A 26,945-nucleotide genomic window follows, 5' to 3' on the forward strand; every position below is an offset into this window, starting at 1 on the left:
AATTAATTACAAAGAGTAAAAAAAATATCACAGTCTTTTGTTTTCTGGTGTGTTCTGTTTAAATAATATCTGCAATATGATACAGAGAAACCTTTTTTTAAATGGAAATAAAACTTGAAGAATCTGACAACTTTTTATAATAGGCCTTGTAAGGCAGCATCAGGGTGATTTAACAAATAATTCAGAGACGCTGTGGGAAATGTCTATAAAGATATGGCACAAGTGACAGCCTGAAAAATTGATTGTATTTAGTTGTGCTGTCTTCAGTCAAGGCTAGTTCCCAGGAAACCTTTCTGGAAATGTTCTTCCTTCACAATAGGTCTAATGCTCACGTTGCTTTCCCTGCCGTTGTCTTTTCTTTCTTCCCTTATTCTGCGTTCCATTGGAGAGCTTGTCTGTGGTATTATTTGGTCAGTTTTCCTTCTTCCCATTTAGTGTGATATAAACTCTTGGTAATTGAACCTTAGGGACAGTGTTATATAATAGACCGCTGGCTTTGGAATCTCAGGGGCTATGTTTTGTCTTCGTTCTGCTATTCCACTAGGCTGTAGGAATTATTCTTTCTGAGTTTCCTGAATTTAATGTAAATTGAGGAATTACGTTAGTAGACTTTTAATAATCATGAATGGCATAAACAATTGGCAGTACATAAGAAATAAGTGGAGGTTGAGGAGGAGTGGCAGTGGAGTGATAAAAGGAGGGTGGGAGGTGGGAAGCTCATTTAATGAGATAATGCAGACCACGTTAAACCAAGAAGTCCCAGAACTGGGTGTTATGGGATCAAGAGGGCATAGAAACTTGCATTTATTCTTAGCCTTCCTCTTCAGCAGTTCTGAGGAACATCTCTTCACCTTCCCGTAAGTCTTCTTTCCAACTTTTACCTCAGATGCTGTTTCTAAATTGCCTAAGATTTTAGTTTTCTTTTGCAATTGAGATGAACCATCCTTGTATACCAATCCCAATCTTTAATACCACCAGTGTATTTTGATTTTCCCTATTTTGTCTAAGTGATTAAAAGTGAAACATTGGCAAGAGAGGTAGGTAGACATGTGTCCTCCTCCCCCTTTAAATTCTTGTTAGTTTACAAGTTTCAAAGATTTCTGGAAAACCTTAAAGCTGGGTTTTTTCTCCAGGATCAGAGTGTAAGATTATATTCCTTTTCTGTGGTGGTCTGTATACTATACAGGGCCAAAGGAAAGTAGCTTGGGCCTGATGCAGACACCTGTGAGATTAAATCAGTGTGATTTCCAAGAGACCTATGTAATAGGGTGACTTGAGTATGCTGAGGGTTCCCAGCTCTGCTGCTGCTTAGACGAGTTAGTTTTTATGTATCTGCTTCTTCATATGTTAAAGAGGGGGAGTTGCTTAGAAAAACTATCCTGCCTACCTCTCCCATAAAGTATTTTGTGACCTATAAAGTTCTATAAACATACAAAGTATGTTTAAGGTTTTCTTTTTTGTTTATTTGTTTTGGGGTGTGACTCTGCCAGCTTCAGACTTTCTACATTTCAGTTTCTTATTTAGACGTATGAGAGTGCCTCTTGGCTTCACTGTCACCTGGTGTGAAGCCTCAGGTCCAGGACAGTTGAGCACATGATCACTCAGAGTAGAGCGACCCACTCTACTATGGAGGAGTGCAAAAGTAGGAGAAGGTAGTAAAGGCCTTGTCTCTATTCAGTGAACTTTGTCAGAGAACACTTAGGTTTGACTTTTTGATATGCCTTTGTTTTTGTGGCTTAGACTGCCATGTATTAGTTTATGTCTTTTGAACTATGGATTCCAGCCTCCTTACAGATAGTCCACAGACTTTTTAGACTTGAAATGTCCAAAATTTAATTCAGTGTATATTCAGATCAGCCTCCTCTTTGCACCCTATTCTCTTTCTCAATAGCATCACCATCCCTTCTCACTCAAGAAACCCTAATCATTTAAAATTCTTCCCTTTTTCATTTATCCTCCTCATTATCAGTTACCATGTCTTGATTTTAGTTGTGCCATCTAGGCAAATCAATAAAGCTGTTTTAGTCAGGGCTCAGTTTCTACAGAGAAATCATTCTTACTTTCTCAAGAAGGTAGCCCTCAGGAAAAACATGAGTTAGAGCAGGTGTAGACAGCACTTAGGTGTCCGTGAGTCCTGGAACTAACTTGTTGCCTCTTTCTAGGCTTTACTCTCAGCTCTATCTCATGATCTTTCCTCTTTCTGTATGTCTTTAGCATTTGCCCTAGCTAGTCAGTCCTTCGTTACCTCAGTACAGTACTTCACAGTTCAAATTCCAGAAAGAGAACATGGTTCAGCTACAGATACCTGTTTGGCAAAACCCTTAATGCTATGTCCTGGACAGCCAGTGAATTCCTGGCTGCCCCTAAGTCATGTACTTCTCCTAGCCCAGTAGTCATGTGATTTGAAATAACCTTCTAGTGCTGTTTGTTTATCAGGGGATGTCCAAAGGTATGTGTTTTTATTTTTTTTAATTGATTCTTAATGGCTTAATTTTAGGTACTTTGGAAATGTCTTTTGAATTCATTTTCCCCCACTGCCATTACTGAGACTCTCTTATTAGCTTTAACCAGTACTAATGCAGCATTGTTCTCCTACTCCCTAAACCCCACGTAACTACTTCCAGGTCATCTTAACATTGCTTCTGGAGGCAGTTCCAGTTCAAATCTAATTATGTCTCGATTTGTTACGTAGCACCATTGAGTCCCTGAGTAAAGTCCAGATTCATGTCAAGTCAGGCATGATGATTGCTTCGTAACTTTGACCTAATTTAGTTTTTAGTCTTTTCCTTCTATTCTCTCCTGTATACCTTTGAACCTAACCTGTAATAAAGTCCCATAAATACAAGGGCAGTTGTTGTTGCTGTTCAGTCACCCAGTCATGCCTGATTCTTCGCGACCCCATGGACTGCAGCACATCAGGCCTCCCTGTCCCTCACCATCTCCCGGAGTTTGCCCAAGTTCATGTCCATTGTTGCAGCATTATTTATAGTGGCAAAAAAAAAAAAAAAAAAAAATATATATATATATATATATAGCTTTGTGTCAAAAGGAAATTGTTGAATAAATAATGATACATCTGTATTATGGAATAATATGCAATGTGTTAAGTCTGTTTTTGCTTGTTACATGTAACAGAAACGAAATTTACACTTGTGTAAACCAGAAAGCATATCAGTTGGTAGATGTACCCAAGGAGATCAAGAGATGGACTGGCTTCTTGCATGACTGTATGTAGGGCTTTGAACAATGTCATCTGGAGAACATCTGTCTTCTCTGTGTCTTGATTCTACTTTCTTTGTGTTGATTTTATTCCCAGGCAGCTCTTCCTAAGCTATACCCAATGGTGATTTATGTTCTCCTAGCTTAACAACCCAGTGGAAAAATGCTTCTTTCCCAGTAGTAACAGCAAAAGTACTAGTCTTATTGGCCTGAGTCACCTGCCAATTCCTGAGGCATTCGCTATGGCAAGGGGAATGGAATTTCTTGGTATCTAGGTCTGAGTCATACGCCCATCCCTGGAGCTCACTGGTGAAGGCAGTTTAAACTGCATGAACTGAAAGGGGTGAGGGAAGGGGATGGGAGCAGGGATACCTGAAGGGAAATTGGACTGCCAATATCAGAATGAGGAAAAGTGGATTCTGAGCTGGCGAAAGTAACAGAAGGTCCTCTAATGCAGCTTTTAAAATATCCAGAAAGATGACTCTTGACATTTATCATGCAAGATGAAGAGGAATATGGGTGTGTTTGTTCACAGGCATATGATATGTACAGACTGACAAGTCTGAAAGTACACATTAAACTGTTCACATTGGTGTTCTCAGGGGAGTATGACTGGAGTACGTAGAGGATCAGTTACAGTATTTCTATTATCTATCTCTGTTGTTTGACTTGTTGCCAGGAACACATTATTTTTGTCAGAATAATTAAAACTATAAAACTCAAAAGTGCAATGAAGAGTTTTCCTCTTAGGTATCTTGTGATACCTGGCAATTGCTTTTTGGGTGTTAGTAGTAATAATGATAACAGCTAAAATTTACTGAGAGCTTTCTCTGCCTTAGGCAGACTGTACATATTATATACTTTTTCATTTAACCCTTAAAATAACCTGCTGAGGTATTATTACTGCCAATGACTGACTTATTTATTAACTGAAATTTAGAGACACTGTTAGTCATTCACAAATCTAGCTATCAAACAAACATATCTCCAGACCCTACATGGGCTGCTAAATCAACATTTCAGGGTAGAGCCTAATCTATCTAACAGACACCCCAAGTGATTCATTTGAAGTAGGTTTATTACCAGTTTGTTTGGGAGTTTCACTGCATTGGGTATTGAAGGTAGCACAACTAGTAAGAATCAGAGTTGTTCATACATGGTTATTATCACTGTTAAAATTAAATACTAGGTTTTTAGGTTAAATAAATCTTTGTAGACCAGCATGAAAATCTCACCAGTAATTATGGGGTATATTTCTGTAAGGAAGAATTCTGAATTCTAGGCATCAAATTAACAAATGACCATTTGCAGTAAAAGACAGAAGTTTATACAAAGTAAGATAAGATGACTTTGTCATTGAAGCAGCTGTAGTCTGTACTCCAAAGGTTAGCAGAATTGGAGTCTTTTTTATTGTAACAACGTATTACTATTACACATTTATGGAATATGGTGACAGATAGGTGTATTGTTTTGTAGAGCACTATAGTTTATCCTGTTGTCTATTTAATAAAAAATAAATGCAGAACAACACATGCCACTCCTCAACACCTATCTCCAATCCCCTGTCCTTTTCACACACACACACATGCACGCACGCATGCACACACACACGCACACACATACAGAAGCGTACTTTGGTTAAATGTCACCAACATAATTTCTTCTCTTACACCTTTAATGTAAAAACCCAAGTTGCTAATCAGTTTTGCAAACATTTAAAAGGCAAACAGAGTATTTTGCCTTTTTTAGCATTAATAAGGAAGGAAGCCATCATATTAAGGTAATGATTAAACTTACACAATTAAAATTTGCAAATAACCAAATTAAACTAGGATAATGATAATTTACTCAGAAGTAAGTTGAAATACGGAGAAGGCAATGGCACCCCACTCCAGTACTCTTGCCTGGAAAATCCCATGGATGGAGGAGCCTGGTAGGCTGCAGTCCATGGGGTCGCTAAGAGTCGGACACGACTGAATGACTTCGCTTTCACTTTTCCCTTTCATGCACTGGAGAAGGAAATGGCAACCCACTCCAGTATTCTTGCCTGGAGAATCCCAGGGACGGCGGAGCCTGGTGGGCTGCCGTCTATGGAGTCGCACAGAGTCGGACACGACTGAAGTGACTTAGCAGCAGCAGCAGCAGCAGGTTGAAATAAATTTGATTTTCCTAGTGTGCTTGTTGCCATTCAGCAGATATAACGAACTGAGATAACAATGCAGATAGTCCAAGTCCACTTCAGCCTAAGTGTACAAAAAACAACCAAAATATGACATAGAAAACAACGTGAGTGCTGTCCATTGGATTCAATTTGGTGCCACCATTTTTCGCATTCTTGGTTGTAGCTACACTTTTTGTGCTCATGGTTGTGGCTGCACTTTTCATATTCTTGGTTGTGGCTACATTTTTTGTATTCATGGTTGTGGCTGTCGTTGAGGTCACTTCCTTATTCTTTGTTGCCTTGGAAGTGGAAGTTGCCTTGGGATCCAGAGATGTTTGGAGCTTTGGAGTTGTGTTGGAATTTGTGGTTATCTGAGAACTTTGGGTGATACCCTTTGGTATTGCTTTGGTTTCCCCAAAAGTGTCATCAGCAAACAGTAGGAGCAGAATGAATAATAACTTGAACATCATTTTCCTGTTTCAAAATAATTATAGAAAATGAATCTAACACTTGGATCATAAACAAATATAAGAACTTGCATTTATAAAAGTGATGGTGAGGAGGGAAGGGGGAATGAAGAAAATCTTACCTCAGTACCAGGAAAAGGCCAACCTTGGTTTAACAAATTTCATAGTTTTTAAGATAAAAGGAAATTCAGAAATGATCAATATCAACTCTTTCATTTTACAGGTGGGCTCAGACAAAGGGCATAATTTGCCTGAGGATGCATATCTGAAAATGACCAGAACTAGAACTTGAGTCTGAGTCTTAGTCTAGTGTTCTTTAGTAGATGGAGACTATGAAGACATGTTATAGACATATACAAAAAGTTTACTAGTAAACCATTTTTAAAGTAAGGCTAATTTTTTTTTATCCTATCTTCAAATCTGATGGCTTCCCACGATTGAGAAAAAGCAGCTAGCCCATGCTGAACATAGTTAACTGTTCTTTTTTTTTTTTAACTTAAAGCTCAAACTTTGAAATCTAGTATATGCTAAATTTACATTTGGTTCTAATGTGTAACTGAGAAAATTTCAATTTAATATTACCTTTTGACGTTTTTTTCTTTGAAGAATAAGGCTTCAGGCTTTCTGCAGTGTCCTATGGGGAATCTAATTTCTTACTCACTGTGTGCTATTTAAGTAGAATTAGTGAGTAAGTCACGTGTTATAAACTTGACCTGGTATTTGCGCTTTGGAAATAACCTATTGAGTGCTTTCCAAACTGGTGCAAACAGACTGTGGCAGAGATGGAGAAATGCAAATAAAGTCTTTCTAAAATCTAGTCACTTACATAAAGAATCCTGTGAATACTACTTTGTTATTCCTCTTAACCATGTTTTGCATTAGTGAATGTCTTCATTGGATTGAACTAACTACAGGAATATACTCTTTGCCTACTGTGATTATCATGACTTAAAATTGAGTAAGTATATTAAGAGACAGATTTCTTTTCTTAAAATATATTGTATATATGTTTAGAGGGTAGTTTTTGGCTAGGATTATATTGGAAATATAATATAGCTTTTAGGAATATAGCTTTTTTCAGGAATATAGCTTTCTAGAGGTTCTAGAGTTCTAGTAAATAATTATTCTATTAGAAAAGAGGTTAAACTTTATTAATATAAAACTAAATAGAAAAGAATTGCATATGAAAGTGATACTTTTCATATTGAGTTTGCAGAGGTTTTGTTTTTAGTACATTAAATTGCTCACATTGAAGCACGTGGAGTAAATTCTTCAAAGGAATTTCATCTTTTGGTCACTGTTTTTCCTTAATGAGTGGCACACAGGGAAGTTGGGTTGTACTGTGCTAATGTTTTCATCACATTAGCTGTCTCTTTTTAAAAATTGCAGGGCCATGAACAATTGTGTTGACATACAAGGAAATTGCTTCATAAATGGCAGAAGTACAAGTCAGTACATGTTTTCTGTCTTGTTTTACTTTGCTGTGAAGGTTTCTTTTTCCTCCTGAATAAATAGAACCAGTGCTTGCTAAATCTTATTTATATTAGGTGTGTAGGGTATAGTATAAAGAGTATAAACCCTATTTATATTAGGTATAAACCTCTATTAAATTGAAAGTTTGTATGATCAGACCTAAGAAGTAAACATAAAAAGCCTCTTAGCAACCAGAGTAGATATCATAAATCAGAGCACTAAAATAATGCACATGTAAGTTGTTATTGATGCTTCAAACGCCTCAATCTCAACTTACTTAAAATTTTAAATTCAACATTTTTTTCTTTTCCTGTTCTTAGACACAGATAGATCTTTCTCAAATTAACTGCATCATTACCTTTGATTTCTTATTTTCTTCTTATTGATCTTAAGCTGCCCAAGCCTTTGATGATAATTAAGTAAAATTAAAATTTCTGAACTCTCCAGCACTTAAATGCTCCCCCCCAAAAAAGAAATCATTTGTCGTTATTCATGCCTTTAAATACCCCCACTTCTTTATCTTTGTGCAGTCTCCCCCATCTGCCCAGAGTATTTCTTCCTCATTCAAAATTGCATTCTTCCTTCAGGGTCTAACTCTGATGGCAGCATCTTTTTATGTGAGCCTTTCTTAATTCTATACTTCCACATCAGACATTTGACTAGAGCATATATCAGACTCTGTTTACTCTAATGTATCCTCTGGCTTTCTTGTGATCAGGTACAACCTCTTCTTTGTACCTTCTGGCACAGTGAGTACTTGTACAGAGTAGTGTACAAAAAACACTGGAATTTATTGAAATATCTCATCTTTGTTTCTTCATGGGGGAGGGCTGATATCATTAGTGATGTCTAAAATAATAGACATTTGGTCATTTACAGCTTTTCCTGCACCATAAGCATAAATTTGCAACTCAGAGGCCTGAGTTTAAGTCCTGTCTCCACTTTCTGGCTTCTCTTTTGAGAGGATTTTTCACTTGTATAATGTGGGTCAAAAGAACTAAACAGACACTTCTCCAAAGAAGACATACAGATGGCTAACAAACACATGAAAAGATGCTCAGCATCACTCATTATCAGAGAAACGCAAATCAAAACCACAATGAAGTACCATTTCACGCCTGTCAGAATGGCTGCTATCCAAAAGACTACAAGCAATAAATGCTGGAGAGGGTGTGGAGAAAAGGGAACCCTCTTACACTGTTGGTGGGAATGCAAACTAGTACAGCCACTGTGGAAAACAGTGTGGAGATCCCTCAAAAAACTGGAAACTGAACTGCCATATGACCCAGCAATCCCACTGCTGGGCATACACACTGAGGAAACCAGACTTGAAAGAGACACGTGTACCCCAATGTTGATCGCAGCACTGTTTATAATAGCCAGGACATGGAAGCAGCCTAGATGCCCATCAGCAGACGAATGGATCAGGAAGCTGTGGTACCACATATACACAATGGAATATTACTCAGCCATTAAAAAAAATACATTCGAGTCAGTTCTAATGAGGTGGATGAAACTGGAGCCTATTATGCCGAGTGAAGTAAGCCAGAAAGAAAAACACCAATACAGTATACTAACACATATATATGGTATTTAGTCAACTGGTAAAGATAACCCTGTATATGAGACATCAGAAGAGACACAGATAAATAGAACAGTATTATGGACTCTATGGGAGAGGGTGAGGGCGGGATGATATGGGAGAATGGCATGGAAGCATGTAAATTATCATATGTGAAACGAATCGCCAGTCCAGGTTCAATGCATGATACAGAGTGCTCGGGGCTGGTGCACCGGGATGACGCAGAGGGATGGGATGGGGAGGGAGGTGGAAGGGGGGTTCTGGAAGGGGAAAACATGTACACCCATGGTGGATTCATGTCAATGTATGGCAAAACAAATACAATATTGTAAAGTTAAAAAATAGAAAATAAACTAATTTAAAAAAAAGTGCATTCACATCCTTTACCTATGTAAAGTAACAGAAATTCAACCAAGTAAGTTTAAGATCTAATTGGTATTATTGAAGAGTGCATGAATTGGACAGCATCCCTTCTAATAAGTAGAGAGGAGCTCCAGAAGATTATGGAAAGAGAAAGTTTTTAAAGGCAAGACAAGGAAATCATAAAAAATTATTTCAAGCTTAAGTAACTTACTTGGGGGGTGAAAAGGGTCTGTCTGTGTGGCAGATTATCTCATCTTCCTTTTGAGGATGGAAATGATTACCTCATTGGTGCTGATCGGAAGATTCTACTGGTTAGGATTACATTCCTGGAGAAGGTTGTAACTGCAGTTAGATTTTGTATTTAGTCTTGATTTTAACACAAGTGACTCCATTTTGGGCTGCTTGTTTCTTTTTTTCCCCCAGTAGTGTGTAGTAGCAAGTGACTTTTCAGTGTGGACAATTGTTTCAAAAAGATATTTGGAAGCTTCCTGAGAAAGTGTATATGCACATGTGGAAAAAACAGACTATTGTTATGTTAGACTTAAATGTGAGTATCTTAGAATTGTACGTAAGTACTTCTACAGTAGAATATCAGTCTCTTCACTGTAGGAATCTAATACAAGAAAAAGAACACATTTCTCCTTAGTTGCAAAATACATGTTTTGAGACATGTCTGTCTCCCAATATTCCCTCCTCTTTATTAAATAGAAAGCTAAACATCAGTCTTCATTTCTGCCTGTTTGTAACCACATACATCTGATTAATCACGAAGTCTTGTTGATTCTGCTTCAAAAAAAATTGTACTTTATCCTTACATTGTTATACTTTATCCTTACATTGTTATACTTATCCTTTGACTGTGTGGATCACAACAAACTGTGGAAAATTCTTAAAGAGATGGGAATACCAGACCACCTTAACTGCCTCTTGAGAAATCTGTATGCAGGTCAAGAAGCAACAGTTAGAACCAGACATGGAACAACAGACTGGTTCCAAGTCGGGAAAGGAGTACATCAAGGCTGTCTATTGTCACCCTGCTTATTTAACTTACATGCAGAGTATATCTTGCGAAATGCCAGGCTGGATGAAGCACAAACTGAAATCAAGATTGCCAGGAGAGATATCAATAACCTCAGATACGCGAAGACACCACCCTTATGGCAGAAAGCAAAGAACTAAAGATCCTCTTGATGAAAGTGAAAGAGGAAAGTGAAAAAGCTGGCTTAAAACTCAACATTCAGAAAACGAAGATAATGGCATCCAGTGCCATCACTTCATGGCAAATAGGTGAGAAAACAATGGGCACAGTGACAGACTTGATTTTTGGGGGGCTCCAAAATCACTGCAGGTGGTGACTGTAGCCATGAAATTAAAAGATGCTTGCTTCTTGGAAGAAAAGCTATGACCAACCTAGACAGCATATTAAAAAAAAGAGACATTACTATGTCCACAGAGGTCTGTTTAGTCAAGGCTGTGGTTTTTCCAGTAGTCATGTATGGATGTGGGAGTTGGATATATAAAGAAAGCTGAGCGCCAAAGAATTGATGTTTTTGAACTGTGGTGTTGGAGAAGACTCTTCAGAGTCCCTTGGACTGCAAGGACATCCAACCAGTCAATCCTAAAGGAAATCAGTCCTGAATATTCATTGGAAGGACTGACGCTGAAACTGAAACTCCAATCCTTTGGCCACCTGATGCAAAGAACTGACTCATTGAAAAATCTTTCCTTATGCTGGGAAAGATTGAAGGCAGGAGGAAAAGGGGTGACAGAGGATGAGATGTCTGGATGGCATCACCGACTCGATGGACATGAGTTTGAGCAAGCTCTGTGAGTTGGTGATGGACAGGGAAGCCTGACGTGCTGTAGTCCATGGGGTCGCAAAGAGTCAGACACAACTGAGCGACTGAACTGAACTGATCCTTACCTTACAGACTGAGTGGGTAGCTTTATCAGTTATCCAAGTGGGGGTTAGCAAGCTTATTTGTCAAAAGACCGGGTAGTAAATATTTTAGGCTTTACAAGCCACATAAAGCTTTTCTTTTTTTCTTGTTTTTGTTTTGTTTTCATTTTGGTTTTTTAACCATAAAGAACCATTCTTACCTTGCAGGTCGTACAGAAACAGGCTGCAAGTAGCATGTCATTGGACACTAGTTTGCTGTAGTCTAATCTAGGATGTTGACAATATAATATAAATATTACATATATGTAATCATTCAGTGATAGTGTTAAGGCTAATCTCCAGTTTTAATTATGGATACACATGACTATAGTTTAAAGGGAGAAGACTTGATTTAATGATAGTGATTAGAGTTGGAGTCCAGAACTGAGCCAGAAGATTTCTCGAGTGGTTTTGTTTTCTGTGATCCTTAGTTTATAGAAGTATAGTGGCCTTGGGCGTTAGGAAACAAGGCTTTGGTTCCCTTCAGAAGAGTCACTGTTGGAGGTGAGGTACTTACTTTAAACCCTGATGCTTTTGAGCACACATTTTAAGAGAAGTACATTTTTGGAAGTGTAGTATGTTCTGTGTAAATGTGGTAGGACAATCTTCTTTCTTGAAAGTTGTTGGTAAAGCAAAATGTCATTTAGTAATATTTTTGCTTAAAATGATTTTTTTCTTGTGTTAAATATAAACTGGCTTGTAGTAATATTTGAAAGAAAGGCCCCCAAAGGTGTTTTCACTAATGACAACCTCATTGGAATAACAGCTTAAAGACTCAAACATGACTGCTTTGAAGAAAAATATAGAGAAATTTAGGTATATGTTATTTATATTTAGAATTAAAATCAGTTTATCATATTATCATAGTTAATATAGGAAGATGTTTTATTAGTTTCAGGTGACTCCTTCATTCTTTGATTACTTTTCCTATGTTTTAAAGAGGCTTTAGCCTTCACAGTGTGTTTCTAAGTTCATATTTAATGTCCTACAGCTTTTTAAAAAAAATTTAATATCAGGGCAAGAGACTTATAACACATTATCAAAGTATACTTTGTTAAGCAAGAAAGATTTCCAGTTGTAGAAAAGCCATAACATGAAGAAGAATACTAGAGCCTGTAAATAGATGAAATTATTTTTGAACATGTATCAGCTTTCTTTAATTATTTGTCCTTGGCATGAGGAAAAACAATGGAGCATCTCATGGTTAAGGAATAGGACTGGTAGGTAGCTAACTGTGGCTGTGTGCCAGTTACTCTTACACTATACAGTGTTTCAGGTGCAGTAGTGGTCACTGAGGCTTTGGTTGGCAAGCAAAGGCCTTCTCAGTGGTTATTGCGGTGTATGGCATCTTTATTTTTCCTTAGTGATGTTTTGTTTTTTTTACTTTGTCAATGAAAAACCATTTACTCTTAGTTTATTTTCTCTTGAGGCAAGCATTTGACAGGCATTTGAATTCCCTCAGCCTTCCAGAAGTATTCTCTTTGTTTGTTTGAACTGTGACTATGGGCAACAGAATAATAACACAAAGTGAAAAACTGCGTTTCCTGGTATTGAGTATTTCATCATATTTATTCCATGTTTGGCTTTGAGATACTCATTTGAAATTCAGATATCTAATTCTTTTTTACTGATAAACTATATTTTCCATATATAAATGAATGAATAAATAACAAACCTTATAAATTATTTAAAGTGTAATTAAAGAAGATAGATATATAAGGAATTATATGCCACTCTGGGTTCAGTCGTCTCCATCTCTAACCTTTTTAATTACCAAGAAGCTCTTATACAAGGCATAGGAGTAATATTTAAAATATTTATGTAGCACCTACAAAATGCTTTAATGTACATGATTTAATCTGTTCTTTAAAATACCCATATGGAATACATGTTATTTAGATTTTCACCAGAGGACACATTTAATCATTTACCCAAGATAAGACTGTTGGTGACAGTCTTAACTCATGCTCTTTCTACTAAATCACAATGTACTTTAAATACTCTTAGAATTGTTTTAGTCAGGAAAAAACTAAACAGTTTTGCTGTTTTTATGAGTGTTTGTATGGGTATGTTTAAGTCCTATACTTTGATTTCATCAATAACTTCCATCAAATTCACAATATCAGGCCATGATTTATAGAAAAGATAAATGGATGTATTGAACACATGTCTCAATTGGTTCCTGAACCTGCTTAACAGAGTTGGGACTGTTGAACCAAAATGACATTTCTTGAAAGACCAGCTTCTTAAAAAAATCTCACTTGTATCAGTTTTAAAAGTGTGAAGGAAACTAACCTGCTTAACACATTATTAACACCTTGAGGTGGCTTTTTTTTTTTTTTTTTCTATTTTCTTGATTTCCCTTGAGCAATCTGCTTGTACTAAATTGTTCACAGGTAACAGAATTAACCTTTCTCTGGAATTATTCCAGAGGTAACTCCCCACTACCTAGAACTAATTTCTTATGTGACAAATAGCAGCCTAGGCAAATCATCCTTCATTTGTAACTTCTTTAATCTCTGTTTTGTCTGGACTTTGAAGCTGTGACTTTGACCTGTTGGAAGAAACTTAGGCTCTAGAATAAGAAAGACTTGGAGGTTTGACTTGGTCTGTCTTAAGAAGGTTATTGTTAGCCCACTAGTCATATCTTTGTTCTCTGTTAATTCTTTTATTTAATAAATTCAGAGCAAGATCCCCCAAAAAAACTCCTAGCAGGAGGTAATATCTAAACTGAAATAAAAAGGATGAATAAGGTTTGCCAGGGGAAGGAGAGGAAAAGGAGTGTGGCAGTGAGGACATGCAGAATTTCTGAGAGCCCAGTGGCAAGAGAGAGTATGGTGAATTACAGGGATAGAAAGATGTTTTGTTTGAACTATACAGTGCGATGGAGTTGGAAATTTTTAAGATGGCACTGTAAAGGGCAGCTAGGGCTTGATCATACATATTAGTAAGCGATTAAGAATTTAGATTTTATTCTGAGACACAACTTCAACAGTACATGAACCATGAACTTCCAGATATTCAAGCTGGATTTAGAAAAGGCAAAGGAACCAGAGATCAAATTGCCAACATCCGTTGGATCATCGAAAAAGCAAGAGAGTTCCAGAAAAACATCTGCTTTATTGACTACACCAAAGCCTTTGACTGTGTGGATCACAACAAACTTTGGAAAATTCTTGAAGAGATGGGAATACCAGACTACCTGACCTGACTCCTGAGAAACCTGTATGCAGGTCAAGAAGCAATGGTTAGAATTGGACATGGAACAACAGACTGGTTCCAAATAGGGAAAGGGGTACGTCAAGGTTGTATATTTTCACCCTACTTATTTAACTTAAATGCAGAGTACATCAGGAGAAATGCTGGGCTGGATGAAGCACAAGCCGAAATCAAGATTGCCGGGAGAAATATCAATAATCTCAGATACACGATGACCCCGCCCTTATGGCAGAAAATGAAGAAGAACTAAAGAGCCTCTTGATGAAAGTGAAAAAGGAGAGTGAAAAAGTTGGCTTAAAGCTCAACATTCAGAAAACTAAGATCATGGCGTCTGGTCCCATCACTTCATGGGAAATAGATGGGGAAACTGTGGAAACAGTGTCAGACTTTCTTTTTTGGGGCTCCAAAATCACTGCTGATGGTGATTGCAGCCATGAAATTAGAAGACGCTTACTCCTTGGAAGAAAGGTTATGACCAACCTAGATAGCATATTGAAAAGCAGAGACATTACTTTGCCAACAAAGGTCTGTCTAGTCAAGGCTATGTTTTTTCCAGTGGTCATGTATGGATGTGAGAGTTGGATGGTGAAGAAAGCTGAGCGCTGCAGAATTGATGCTTTTGAACTGTGGTGTTGGAGAAGACTCTTGAGAGTCCCTTGGACTGCAAGGAGATCCAACCAGTCCATCCTAAAGGAGATCAGTCATTGGAAAAGACCCTAATGCTGGGAAGGATTGGGAGCAGGAGGAGAAGGGGACGACAGAGGATGAGATGGTTGGATGGCATCACCGACTCGATGGACATGGGTTTGGGTAGACTCCAGGAGTTGGTGATGGACAGGGAGGCCTGGCGTGCTGTGATTCATGGGGTCACAAAGAGTCGGACACAACTGAGCGACTGAACTGAACTGAACTTTCTTATACCTCTTATATTTTTCAAAGACAAAACAGGTAATAAAAGATACTTGGTATACATATAAGCATTGTAGCATATTTATGTTTTTTGTTTTAATACATAGTTCTATAATACCTTTATATAGTTTTCACTTATCTTTCTAGTATTTGCATTTTCTACATTTCAAAGTTAAAAAAGAAACTACATAAATATTTGTATTGGTCATGTAATATTCTGGCCAGTGGGTCATCATTTAATTAACCACTTTCCTAATGGTAGGTACTTAGCATTCTGGTTTTTCTTGCTGTTTGAAAGAATGCTGATATTTACCTAGAATTTACTAGATTAAAGGTTAAAATATTTTAGGTTTTTGATCACTGTTTTTTTGCCCCACCCCACCCCCCATAATTGGTATATTAAGTTAAAAGTATGCAGATTATGACTTTTTGAATGAAGCACAAGCCACCAGGAGAAGGCAATGGCAACCCACTCCAGTGTTCTTGCCTGGAGAATCCTAGGGACGGAGGAGCCCAGTGGGCTGCTGTCTCTGGGGTCGCACAGAGTTGGACGCGACTGAAGCGACTTAGCAGCAGCAGCAGCAAGCCACCAACTCAAGGTTGGCAAGTAGCGCCCTCAATTTCTGAGGAAAGTGAAAACCCCTGGGGTTATTTTGACTGAAGGCTCAGTTTCAGTACATTCAGACAAAGAAAGTCACAGGATTTTATTACTTAGAGATTCTAGAAACGTGGGGTGGCGAGGGGTGGGGGTGAGCATGCACAGTGAATTGGGGGGATGGAAGAGCAGTCCTCTGCCCCAGGTCAAAAGAAGAAGAGATAGAGCACAGGGTAGTAAACACCTCCTGTATGACAGTCCCTTAACTTTTTACAGGCTCAATTCTATATGGTTATTTTAAAAGGTGCTCCAGGAAAAGCAAAGTGGGAAATTGTGGTGGGAATCCCAACTTGAGTCCTTATCTAAATGTCCAGCCACTGGACATGTGTAGTGTTGTCATACTGTAAAATGCTTAGGCAGCAACTCAAAATAGCTATTTTCTCATCACAGTTGCCAGTTACGTTCCAAGAGAGTTATACCAATATGTGAATGTGGCTGTTTTATTGTCTTCCCCAACATTGATTTTTATTACTTAAAAAAAATTGCTTGCTGATTTAGTAATGAGCTGGGTATCACGTTTTATTTTTATTTGTCAGTTATTATGTGATTGCCATATTCCCCATATATTTGTCAGTCCCCATGCTTCCTATCTTTTAAACATTTCTGTTTGTGTCCTTCACCCACTTATCCATCGGGAAATCTAAGCATTTTTCTTATCAATTTTATGAGCATTTGATTAGCAATCTCCTTTATGTTTTTCTCTGAGTATTTTTCATCAGGCTTATTATTTCCAACATAAGAAATTTGGGGTTTTATATAAACTATTGATGATTTCTTTGTGTTTCTTTTTCTAATTTAAAATAAAAGCCTTCCACTGAGAGATTCATATTCTTTTTTATTCTTCTGTTGGTTTTAAGACTTCCTTTTTTATGTTATCTTTTTTAGTTCACTATGTAGGTGTATCACATGAAGTGAGTATTGAATTGGACTCTTTTCAGATTTTCCCAGCATTGCCTTTTGAATCTTTACTTTCCCCTTTGATTTTTGACTTTTTCCAGTGTTTGAGAATGTACTACGTGGTAGGCACTGTTCTAAGCACTTTACGTGTGTTAACTCATTTTTTCCCTCACAACAACCCTTTGAGGAAATGGAGGCACAAAGAGTTCCTAATTGTTGTGTGCTCTAATTGTGCTGTCATTTATCTTCTTTTTTATTTTTATGCCACTACCACTCTGTCTTAATTATTATAGCTCTCGTAGAAAGGCTAAGATCTATTTCTTCCTTTTTCTATTCTTTCCTGTTTATTTTTCCAGATGGACTTGAGTATTTTATTCTAAAAAGAATCTCATTGGAATGTTTTATCAGAGTTGGTTTAATCCATAAATTATCTGGAATTAATCCATCTTTACGACATCAATTAAGGTGTGTCTCCTTTGGTTAACCTTTGTTCCTAGTACATTCCAGGCACTAAAAAAAATACTTGAGTGAAAGAATAAACGAATGGGACACCTTTGTTTATCATCTCCATCAAGTCTTGGTTTATACATCTCATTAATTTTTTTTTAACTTTTTTCCATTTGGTCCTGCATTCATGTGAATGTTTTTCTTGGCATTATACATTTTGGTTTCTTAGTTGTTGTCATGAATATAGTATCCTTTTCCTATAATTTTCTACTTATTTGTTGCCAGCATATGAGAAAACCACTAATGTTTGTATATTTGTTATTAAAGTTGTTCTTCTGAAGGCATTCCTGAGGGATCCTTTAGATAGACAATAATTATTTCACCTGTTAATAATAAACATTTTGTTTTTTTTCGATAATTTTACCTGTTGTTTTTGTTCTGGAATTTCCCAAATAATATTTAAAAGATGGTTGATGATGATGGTCATTGAAGAACACATGTTTGAGATCTTTTAAGTTAGCAGTAGGAGACATTTTATCATTCTGCTCTCGTGAGTGAATGTCTCTCTTCTCTCTTCTGGGTCCCATCTCATTAACATCTGAACTTGAACCCTGGAGGGTGGAGGAGCAGGACTGAAGCAAATGTACCGCTTCGTTCTCTTGCTCTTAGAGCTTGGGTGTTGATATACATGGGAATTTCTCAACACACTGAGCTTGGACATAGACATGTAATAGCCACATTACTGCATGTAGAACGTGGGGAGCCAAGACACTGTGATAAGACTATATATGAATTATGCCATTTATTCCTTAGGAATAACTACCCTCTATGAATAAGTTCTGCTAGCCCATTTTATGGGTTATGAAACTGTGACTTGGAACAGTGGTAACTTGTCCAGGGTTATATAGCTGAGAAGTGTCAGAGACAGGATTTAAGGCTAGAAGATTTGACGTCAAAGCACATATTCTTCACCATGACTTTATCCCTTATTACATTTGCTTTTGTGTTTGTTCTCTTATATGGGTTCTCTTGACTGGTGAGAAACAAAAGTTACTTGTAAAATAAAATCAAACCTTCAGTATGGATGGATGGATATATTCCTTATTATGAGTTTGAGAGATAGATGCTGAGGACTAATGCATTTTGAATGTTTATGGAGCCTGATAATATGGTAGTTCTTATTGTAATGGCAAGTAATGATCCCTCCTCCATCATTAATGATAAGAACACAATTTCCATGTAGGTATATAATTACTATCTAATTACTGTACTTCTTTCTGAGGACTTAGAGTCTGTGTGGTTGACATGTGTTGTGCTGGTAAATTTACTGTATTTTTTTCCTGCATTTTGCAGACATGTCAATAAGATTGGCATAATTTATAGGTGCTGCTAATGCTATAATATATAAATTTCACTTTTTGGTCATTTTTTCTCATAGGATTTCTAAGACAACGTTGAATTTTTGGCACCCTCAGAGTGAAAGACAATTAACTCTTAAGAAACCTACTTTCTGTGGAGTTCAGTGTGTGTGTATTTTTTAAAACAAGATTCAAGTGTATGGTAGAGTAGGAAATACCTAAGCAATTAGCCTCTACCATTGATGGTGAAGATACTAGATCAGTATTGGGAGGGAGTGGAGACAGCTTGCCCATTTTAAAATCATTTAGGGGACTATCTCAGATAACTCGTTTTCTTCATGGTGAAATTCCCTCCTGACGATAGTGAGGTGAAATTCCCTCCTGACGATAGTGAACCAAGTAGGTTTGCCAGGGCAGAAAAATGTCTCAGAGTCATTGTACTAATAAGTCAGTATAGGAGAAGAATTGCTTTACTGAAGCTTAAAAGTAATTTTTCCATAAGCTTGCCCCTTAAAAGAAAGAAAAAACGAAGAGTGAGTAAGATTGTTACTTTTCTGTGTCTCTGAATAGAAATGTTCCCAAACATGGAAAGAAAACTATCTTAATTTTAAAATTTCTTTCTGTACTCTTTTCCCAACTCTAAGAATGCTTGAAATAGATTCCTCCTTATGGCACAAATTATATTCCTCATTTGTGGCTCACCGATTTCAATTATGCTGTCTTGCATTTTAATCTAGCCTTGTTTTCAGGGCTTCTTTTTCTGACTCTTGGCTATTACTTATGTTTGTCTCTTAATTCAAACAATGGCTTACTTTATATTAGTAGACAATTCGCAGTTTTCTTCTAGTTGAAGTCCCAGTACAGTTTCACTTGGAGTGTCCAGATCTGTCTCATGCCCAACTCTAGTCCTGTTGTTTGTTTTATTGGATTCATCACCTGGTTGTAGCACGAAATGAATTCAGCCTTCTTTGGCTTTTCTCCTTTTCTTCTCCCTCGGTTAGTACTGCTGGTGTTCGTTAGACCCCCATGATCTTATCCTGAAACTAATCTTTATTTTAACTTAGGTAAATCAGATTGTAACTTCTGATGTACAAAAGATAAATTTCTGTCTCCTGCTCATGGAAGACTTTTAATTATATAATTATGTTAATTTTCTACTAATGAACAGTTTGTTAAATATGCATTAAAACTGTTCCTTCTTTATATGTCTTTAAGTTTAAATTTTTATTGCATTTTTAATACTTTTCTACAGTGCAAAAAAACAAAGCCACTAAACTTTCTTTATTAAAATGCAAAGCCTAGTGTCCTCTAGCTTTTTGAAGAGCTTTTGTCCATTATATAATCTGTAAAGTAGCCAAGAGTTCCTCAGAAGCAGGACATCATTTAGATTTAAAACAATTATGGCTTGTGTGTAAAATAATGATGTGACGTTACCATTCACGGGGAGGCAACCACAATTTTACTTCAGTGGCAGAACGCTTGGATACCTCCAGTATTATATTTGCCATAAAGACTTTACCAAAGTATCTTAGAGCAAAAAAGTTTGTCATGTCATTTCTAGTAAGTAGATTAAGTTGGTATGACTAGAAAGCCAAGTGACACAGTTATGAGCATAGACCTTTTATTTTTTCCCAGATGTTTGACAGTGTAAACATACATAAAATACATATTAAAGTTTAGATGCTTTATATTTTGTGCAGTAAATTGAAGCCTTAAAAAGAAAACACTTCATTTTTTAAAAAAAGAAACTCATTAGTTTTACTTCATTAAGACAGTAAAATAGCAGCAAGTACCAAGACATTGTGCACTTCTTTTATTTAAGACAAGTTACTTCATTTACATCCGAGTCAGAAATGGTAAGACTGGCTTTCTTAAATACTTAATATAGCTTGAGTCACTGGTTAGATAGGGGAATATTTTCCCAGCTGTACATCAGGGAGGAGTTCATTCATTAATTTCAGAAAAGTGCAGACCCTCAGACAGCCAGCATGGCCACAGCATTGAGCATTAAGAGAAACGAAGCATTTACTTTCCAAGCACTTGCCACAGAAGGTAAGCGTGTCTTTCCGTCTGTGGTTGTCTCTTCCCTCCGTAAGTTAAGGGTTGTGCTTTGTTGAGGCATTTCAGAGAAATCATTTGGCATGCCACTAGTAATACTTAGGGTCATGGGTGTTGGGGATGATTTTGCTGAGCTAGTGAGGCTTGTGTTTGTAACCATTCCATCTTGGAGATGAATAGTTAGAGTTGCAGCAGCTGCTTCACGTGAATTGATGGTTTCTGTGGATGTATCTTCTGGATAGGGTACAAAAGCCTTGTCAGTGCTAGTCAAGGTGGTGTCTTTGCTTAGAGTGGCACCAAACGTTGTTTCCTTTGTTCGATATTGTTTGGGTATTTTGGTCACTTTGGACTGAGTTACCATACTCAGAGAGTTAATGGTGTCCACTGTCTGCATCCCACTTACAGTGAACAAGCTTGAGGTAAATCCAGAAGGTGTGGGGTATATGTTATGTTCCTTCAAAGATGATATTTGGCTAGAACAGGGAGTCCCTATTACATGGGCTTTTGTTTCCATCATCCACTTAAGTAAATAAGTAATGTTTTGTTGGTGGTCACATGACCACCTGTTATTGTAAAGGGTTATCTCTTGCAACTGAAAGAGTTGGTCAAAAGCTTGATCTGGAATGAATGTGAACTTATTGTTGTGCAGGTAAAGATGTGTGAGATTTGTCAGGTTTATTAATGTTCCTGGAAGGATTTGTGTCAAGGAATTGTTAGACAGGTCCACGATATGTAGTTTGGAGGGCATGTTGGTTGGAACTGTCCAGAGTTTGTTACTACTGAGGTTGAGAACCTCGAGACTTCTTAATGTATTTTTAATGAGGACAACCTTTTCCAGCATATTCTTAGAAACATCCAGATATTTAAGGTTCCACTGATAAGCAGTATCAGATTTTTCAAGTAGTTTAATGTTGTTGTTAGCAGCAGACATATTCCAGAGGGACCTAGGTAACTGAGCAGGCAAGCTTTCAAGCCTGTTATTTGAAATGTCCAGGGTCCTCAGATTGGTGTACTGGGTTAACTGGTTATGCAGATCAGTAAAGTGGTTATAAGACAAATTTAAATGGATAATATTCTCTTGTAGTCCAGATGGTAATGTAGTCAAGTTTCTGCCTGAACAGTCCACATGCCTGTGCCTCTCGGTGCATATACATTGGAGAGGACAAATGCATGAAATACCAGGTGTGAGAAACAGAAGGATGAACAGGCTGGGAGACATTTTCAATATCTGATATTCCATCAAAGCCTGGAAACAAACAGATACACCCTTCTTTTAATATGCAAATACAATTAGGCATCTGCATGGGTCAGTTAGCATTAGGCAAAATTTTCAATAAACCTCGTTGTTGTTGAGTTCTTTTATAATTGTTCCAGTGATTAAACTAACAAAGCTCCCCTTCATTTATAGTCCAAATGCTTAATCCTTCAACTGGGGCTATGTGGTAGAGACAGACTCTCTCCCCTTACTCTCTTCTGTATTTTCTCCTTTCTTTTTACCATAATCTGGCTTATTTATCTTCCTTGAGACTTGATAAAATTGCATTCTTGGCAAATAAAAATTCCAAAGAATCTTAAGCTGTTACTATTTTTTTATGTTATTCTTCCTTATTCAAATGGGGAAAAATGGCTGTCGTGTCTGTTTTGGTTTTTTTTTTTTCTTAAGATTTCTGCAGTAATGAAATAGTCAGTGTGTATATATAAGATGGATTTTATTTAGATATTAAGACAGTACTTTGAAATTCACCTTCGTCTTCTCAGGATAAATATATCCTTGCAAAACATTTTAAGGCACTTGAAAAATCTGACTAACCCCATACCTTAAAATCTCACATTTTATAAAGTGATTTCTGTATATTTCAGTGCTGAATCTAAAGGAAAACAATGTGTATATTTACAAAGTGAATGAATATTAGAAAGAAATCCCTCAACTGACACTGCAGCAAATTTCTGGTGCATGCACTTGCTATTGAATATATATTCAATCCTAACGTTGACTTTCTCTTAAAAAAAGAAAAAAATTCTGAAGTCGATTTTTTTACTGATTTAAATAACAGCTTACCATAGTGTCGTCTTCAACATCAGCATCTCATTTTCTCCGGGAAACTTAAGCTTAAAGGTCGCCTGGTTCTGGAAAGTAGGAACCGCTTCTGGCTGTGGGCTGTGCTTGCCTGCTCAGCTGCATTGTGTTGCTGTGAGCTGAAGCTCTGCAACCACCTGATCAGTACCACATAGGAGGACTGCAGAGCTGTCATTGGTGCTGACTCAAATTTATTGCAGGAGGTGCACACGCAACAGAATGAACCCCGAAAAAATCTTTTTTTTAATTTACAGCATTGAGTGTACCCATATATCTCAGATTTGCCATAGGAAGGAAAACCTCGTGGACTTTAGACCTGGCCCTACTCATTTCTGTGTATTTGTCTGAGCTTTGGCTCCACATTTGAATAACATTTACCTCGTGGAGAATTCGTGGTTCTTTTTAATGCTCCTACTTTTCTTGCTTTTTATACATTGAAAAATGCTGAAAATGAATTTGACCTTCCTTGTGGATGGTTTTCCAAGATATTAGTTTAACTGTTTTTTAACTCTTCCTTCTCATGTTTTGTTTTTTTTTTCTAAAATGTTACAATTGTCATGTCACTTTAAAAAATAACATCTGATTTTTTATGTGCTCCCCCAGTATGGTGATTATTATGTACAATCAGCTTTTCAAATTTATCAGCCACTTAACTGTTCATCTTTGGGGGAAGTACAAAAGTACTTAAAAATGATTATTTTATCTTCATCTTTTTGATACAAAGGATTATTTTACCCAGACTATGCACAAACGAGGCTATGTTTTGTAATGAACGTCTCATTTTTTTAAATTATCAGTTCATGTGGTAATGTAAATGTGTGTTATTTTATGTCTTTTGGATTAAGGATTTTTTTCCTTTATGAAGTTACTTTGGTGAGTGAATATGAATATTATTTTCTCCAGAGACATCTTTGGTAATATATGAATGACCATTTATTTGATTTTATGTCGTAAAAATAATAGCATAAATTTTAGATGATTTCTTCAGAATGTTTTACATTTTGTCTTACTGAGAAAACAGTTTGTAGTTCTTAAATTACATGAACTAATGTAAAAGCGAAGTTTTTCATTAGGGACTGTATAAAATGAGATTTATGATAGCTCTACTCTTTAGTGGACCAATTGTGTAAATAATCTGTTAAAAGTTGAATCTAATTTCTAGAAGAGCCAATTTACCTTAGAAAAGAAAACAAGGTAATGACATTTTCTTTGCCAAATTGTTACCATTTAAAAACCAGAAGATATGGGGCTTCCCTGGTGACTCAGTAGTGAAGAATCCACCTGCCAATGTAGGAACCACGGGTTCCACAGGTGTGATCCCTAGTTGGGGAAGATCCCACAAGCCCTGGAGCAGCTGAGCCCACATGCCACAACTACTGAGCCTGTGATCTAGAGCCTGGGAATCCCAACTACTGAAACCCACACACTCTAGATCCTGTGTTCCACAACAAGACAAGCTACTTCATTGAAAAGCCCGAGCACCTCACCTTGAAAGTAGCCTCTGCTAACCACAACTGAAGAAAAACCTTCACAGCAGTGAAGACCTGGCACAGCCAAAAATAAAATAAAATTTAAAGGTAATAAAACCCAGCAGTTATTGGGCTTCCCTTGTGGCTCAGCTGATAAAGAATCCACCTGCAATGTGGGAGACTTGGGTTTGATCCCTGGGTTGGGAAGATGCCCTGGAGAAGGGAAAGGCTACCCACTCCAGTATTCTTAGGCTTCCTTTGTGGCTCAGCTGGTAAAGAATCTGCCTGCAATGCAGGAGATCCCGGTTCGATCCCTGGGTTGGGAAGATCCCCTGGAGAAGGGAAAGGCTACCCACTCCAGTATTGTGGCCTGGAGAATTCCATGGGGTCGTAAAGAGTTGGACACGACTGAGTGACTTTCACTCACTCACTCATTAGCATATTACATATAAAGAAAATCTCTTTATATCTATTTACTAAATCCTTCGTTTTTCTCTAAATTACATTTGCCATTCTTTTACCCCTAATTTTACCTTAAATAGAATTTACTGTATTAAAAATTGAAGCTTGTTTTCTTAGAGAAGAAACTATACTCTAGGAGTCATGTTTTGTATGAGATTAATGTTCCTCGAAAAGTACCTACATTTTTTTTTTTTGAAAAGTACCTACATTTTAAAAGTCTGTGGTGTTCAAAATTTATTATTGATTAGGTACTTTATTCCCACTTTACTTTGAGGGTTCAGCCTTGAACTCTTTAAGATTCTTTCTGTGGATTTGAGAAGCCACTCATCAATCTTAGTGCTTAATAATAATGTTTTAAAAATACTATGTTCAACAATATTGTAGAAATAAGGAGTGAGAGTTTTGACATTTAGGTTTCTTCTATTTCAGCTTCTGTGTATGTATGTATGTTAAAGTTCACAGGAAGCGACTGAGGGTCAGTTTGTTGTTGTTTAGTCACTAAGTTGTGTCTGGCTCTGCAACCCCATGGACTATAGCCCACCAGGCTCTTTTGACCATGGGGTTTCCCAGGATGGAATACTGGAGTGGGTTACCATTTCCTTCTCCGGGGATCTTCCCAACCCAGGGATCAAACCCGCATCTCCTGCATTGGCAGGCAGATTCTTTACCACTGAGCCACCACGGAAGCCCTGGGGGTCAGTTTACCAAACACTTAAATCTCTCCTTTTAATTTTAGGAAGTCTCATTATATCTATGTGGAAGTAGAGTTCTCCAGTTCCATTATACTTATTAGTACTTTTTTTTTTGAAAGAAATAACATGTTATTTCAGTAGCTAGAGGATCATATGAATTTTTGTTTAGGCTATATTGAGATCATATTTTGCCACATATGATAGAAAATTCCAATATAATAGTATTAGCAATGTTTCTTATTTTAAGTTTGGGGACATATGAGGTTGTTTCTATTATTCAGAGATTATTGTAAAATTCTCAAAAAGAAAAAGAGGGTGGAAGTACTATTTATAGGCATACCACCCTGAATGTGTCTAATCCAGAAGCTAAGCGGAATCAGGCCTGGTTAGTACTTAGATGGGAGAAAAAGGGAAGTACATTTTATTTTTTTTTTAAATTTATTTAAAAAATATTTATATATTTTGGCTGTGCTAGGACTTCATTACTGTGTGCATGCTTTCTCTAGTTGTGACAAGTAGGGGCTACTCTTTATTTGCGGTACAGGCTTCTCATTGCAGTGGCTTCTCTTGTTAGAGGGCACAGACTCTAGGGCATATGGGCTTCAGTAGTTGCAGCTCACAGACTCCAGAGTGAGGGCTTAGTAGTTACGGCACACAGATTTGGTTGGTCCACTGCATGTGGCATCTTCCCAGACCAGGGATCAAACCGGCGTCCGTTGCATTGCAAGGCGGATTCTTAACCGCTGAACCACCAGGGAAGTCCAGGAAGTACATTTTAATGCACTCGAATTGAAACCATCTCTCCTTATGATTTTAGAAATTCTCATGAAATAAAATAATAGTGTATTACTCCAAAAAATAATTTTTTGCAGGCTGAAGTGTTTGTTACAAATTATTTTAGATGTCATTCAGACACATTACATTTTATAAAAGTCTGTCAAGAACCACAGTTGTTTATGCAACTGTTAAATTCTAGACTAAGCAGTAAATTAATTTACATGTTCTTTTGTGAAACATGCTGTTCTAGGATATATTACCCCAACATTGTGAAAAGTATAACAAATTACCTGCCAAGGAACAACTCGCCTATGTTAATCAACAGTTTGGCAACCCAATCCATTTATCTTTGTTACTTAAGTTGATAGCATTTATTGTGCTTATTTGAGAGTGAAAGTGTTATATTCTCTATTTTTTAGTAATACAGACTGAATTTACTGCTGAAAACAGCTAAGAGTACTGAATAAAGTATTATAAAAGTATGGAAGGACTGACAAGATAGAAATTATCAAGTCAAAATTCAGAAAGGACCTTTCTCTTACCTCACCACCCTTTTCCCCCCATGCCACTGGCTTGTTGCCAAAACTCAGTCACTTGTTCCCTAGGATATCCCTCATCTGAATTTATCTGTTTGCTTCCTTGTGAAGATTTAATTTGTTCCTGTATCCTCATATTTCCTATAAATGGTTTCTAACAGCATTACATAGCTGCTTATTTATAT

The 26,945-nt window shown here is 37.1% G+C and overlaps 2 protein-coding genes and 1 long non-coding RNA gene across 5 annotated transcripts in view; 1 reads left to right on the forward strand and 2 right to left on the reverse strand.

Moving 5' to 3' along the window:
- Positions 1 to 26,945, forward strand: part of NF1 (neurofibromin 1) — a 238,244-nt gene that overhangs the window by 144,825 nt on the left and 66,474 nt on the right. The gene's annotated exons all lie outside the window — the stretch shown is intronic.
- LOC145541938 (uncharacterized) lies at positions 4,606 to 6,494 on the reverse strand. The gene is made up of 2 exons (XR_014079423.1): positions 6,430 to 6,494; positions 4,606 to 5,854 (listed from the first exon to the last, which is right to left on the reverse strand). It is a non-coding gene; the product is annotated as an uncharacterized LOC145541938 (long non-coding RNA).
- Positions 20,297 to 23,213, reverse strand: OMG (oligodendrocyte myelin glycoprotein). The gene is made up of 2 exons (XM_081579694.1): positions 22,807 to 23,213; positions 20,297 to 21,993 (listed from the first exon to the last, which is right to left on the reverse strand). The coding sequence occupies exons 1-2, from the start codon at positions 22,807 to 22,809 to the stop codon at positions 20,665 to 20,667; spliced, it is 1,332 nt and encodes a 443-aa protein (XP_081435820.1). The 5' UTR covers positions 22,810 to 23,213; the 3' UTR covers positions 20,297 to 20,664.

This window comes from Giraffa tippelskirchi, chromosome 3 (genome assembly GCF_054371585.1).
Source record: "Giraffa tippelskirchi isolate mGirTip1 chromosome 3, T2T-mGirTip1v1.2.pri, whole genome shotgun sequence".
NCBI lineage: Eukaryota > Metazoa > Chordata > Mammalia > Artiodactyla > Giraffidae > Giraffa > Giraffa tippelskirchi.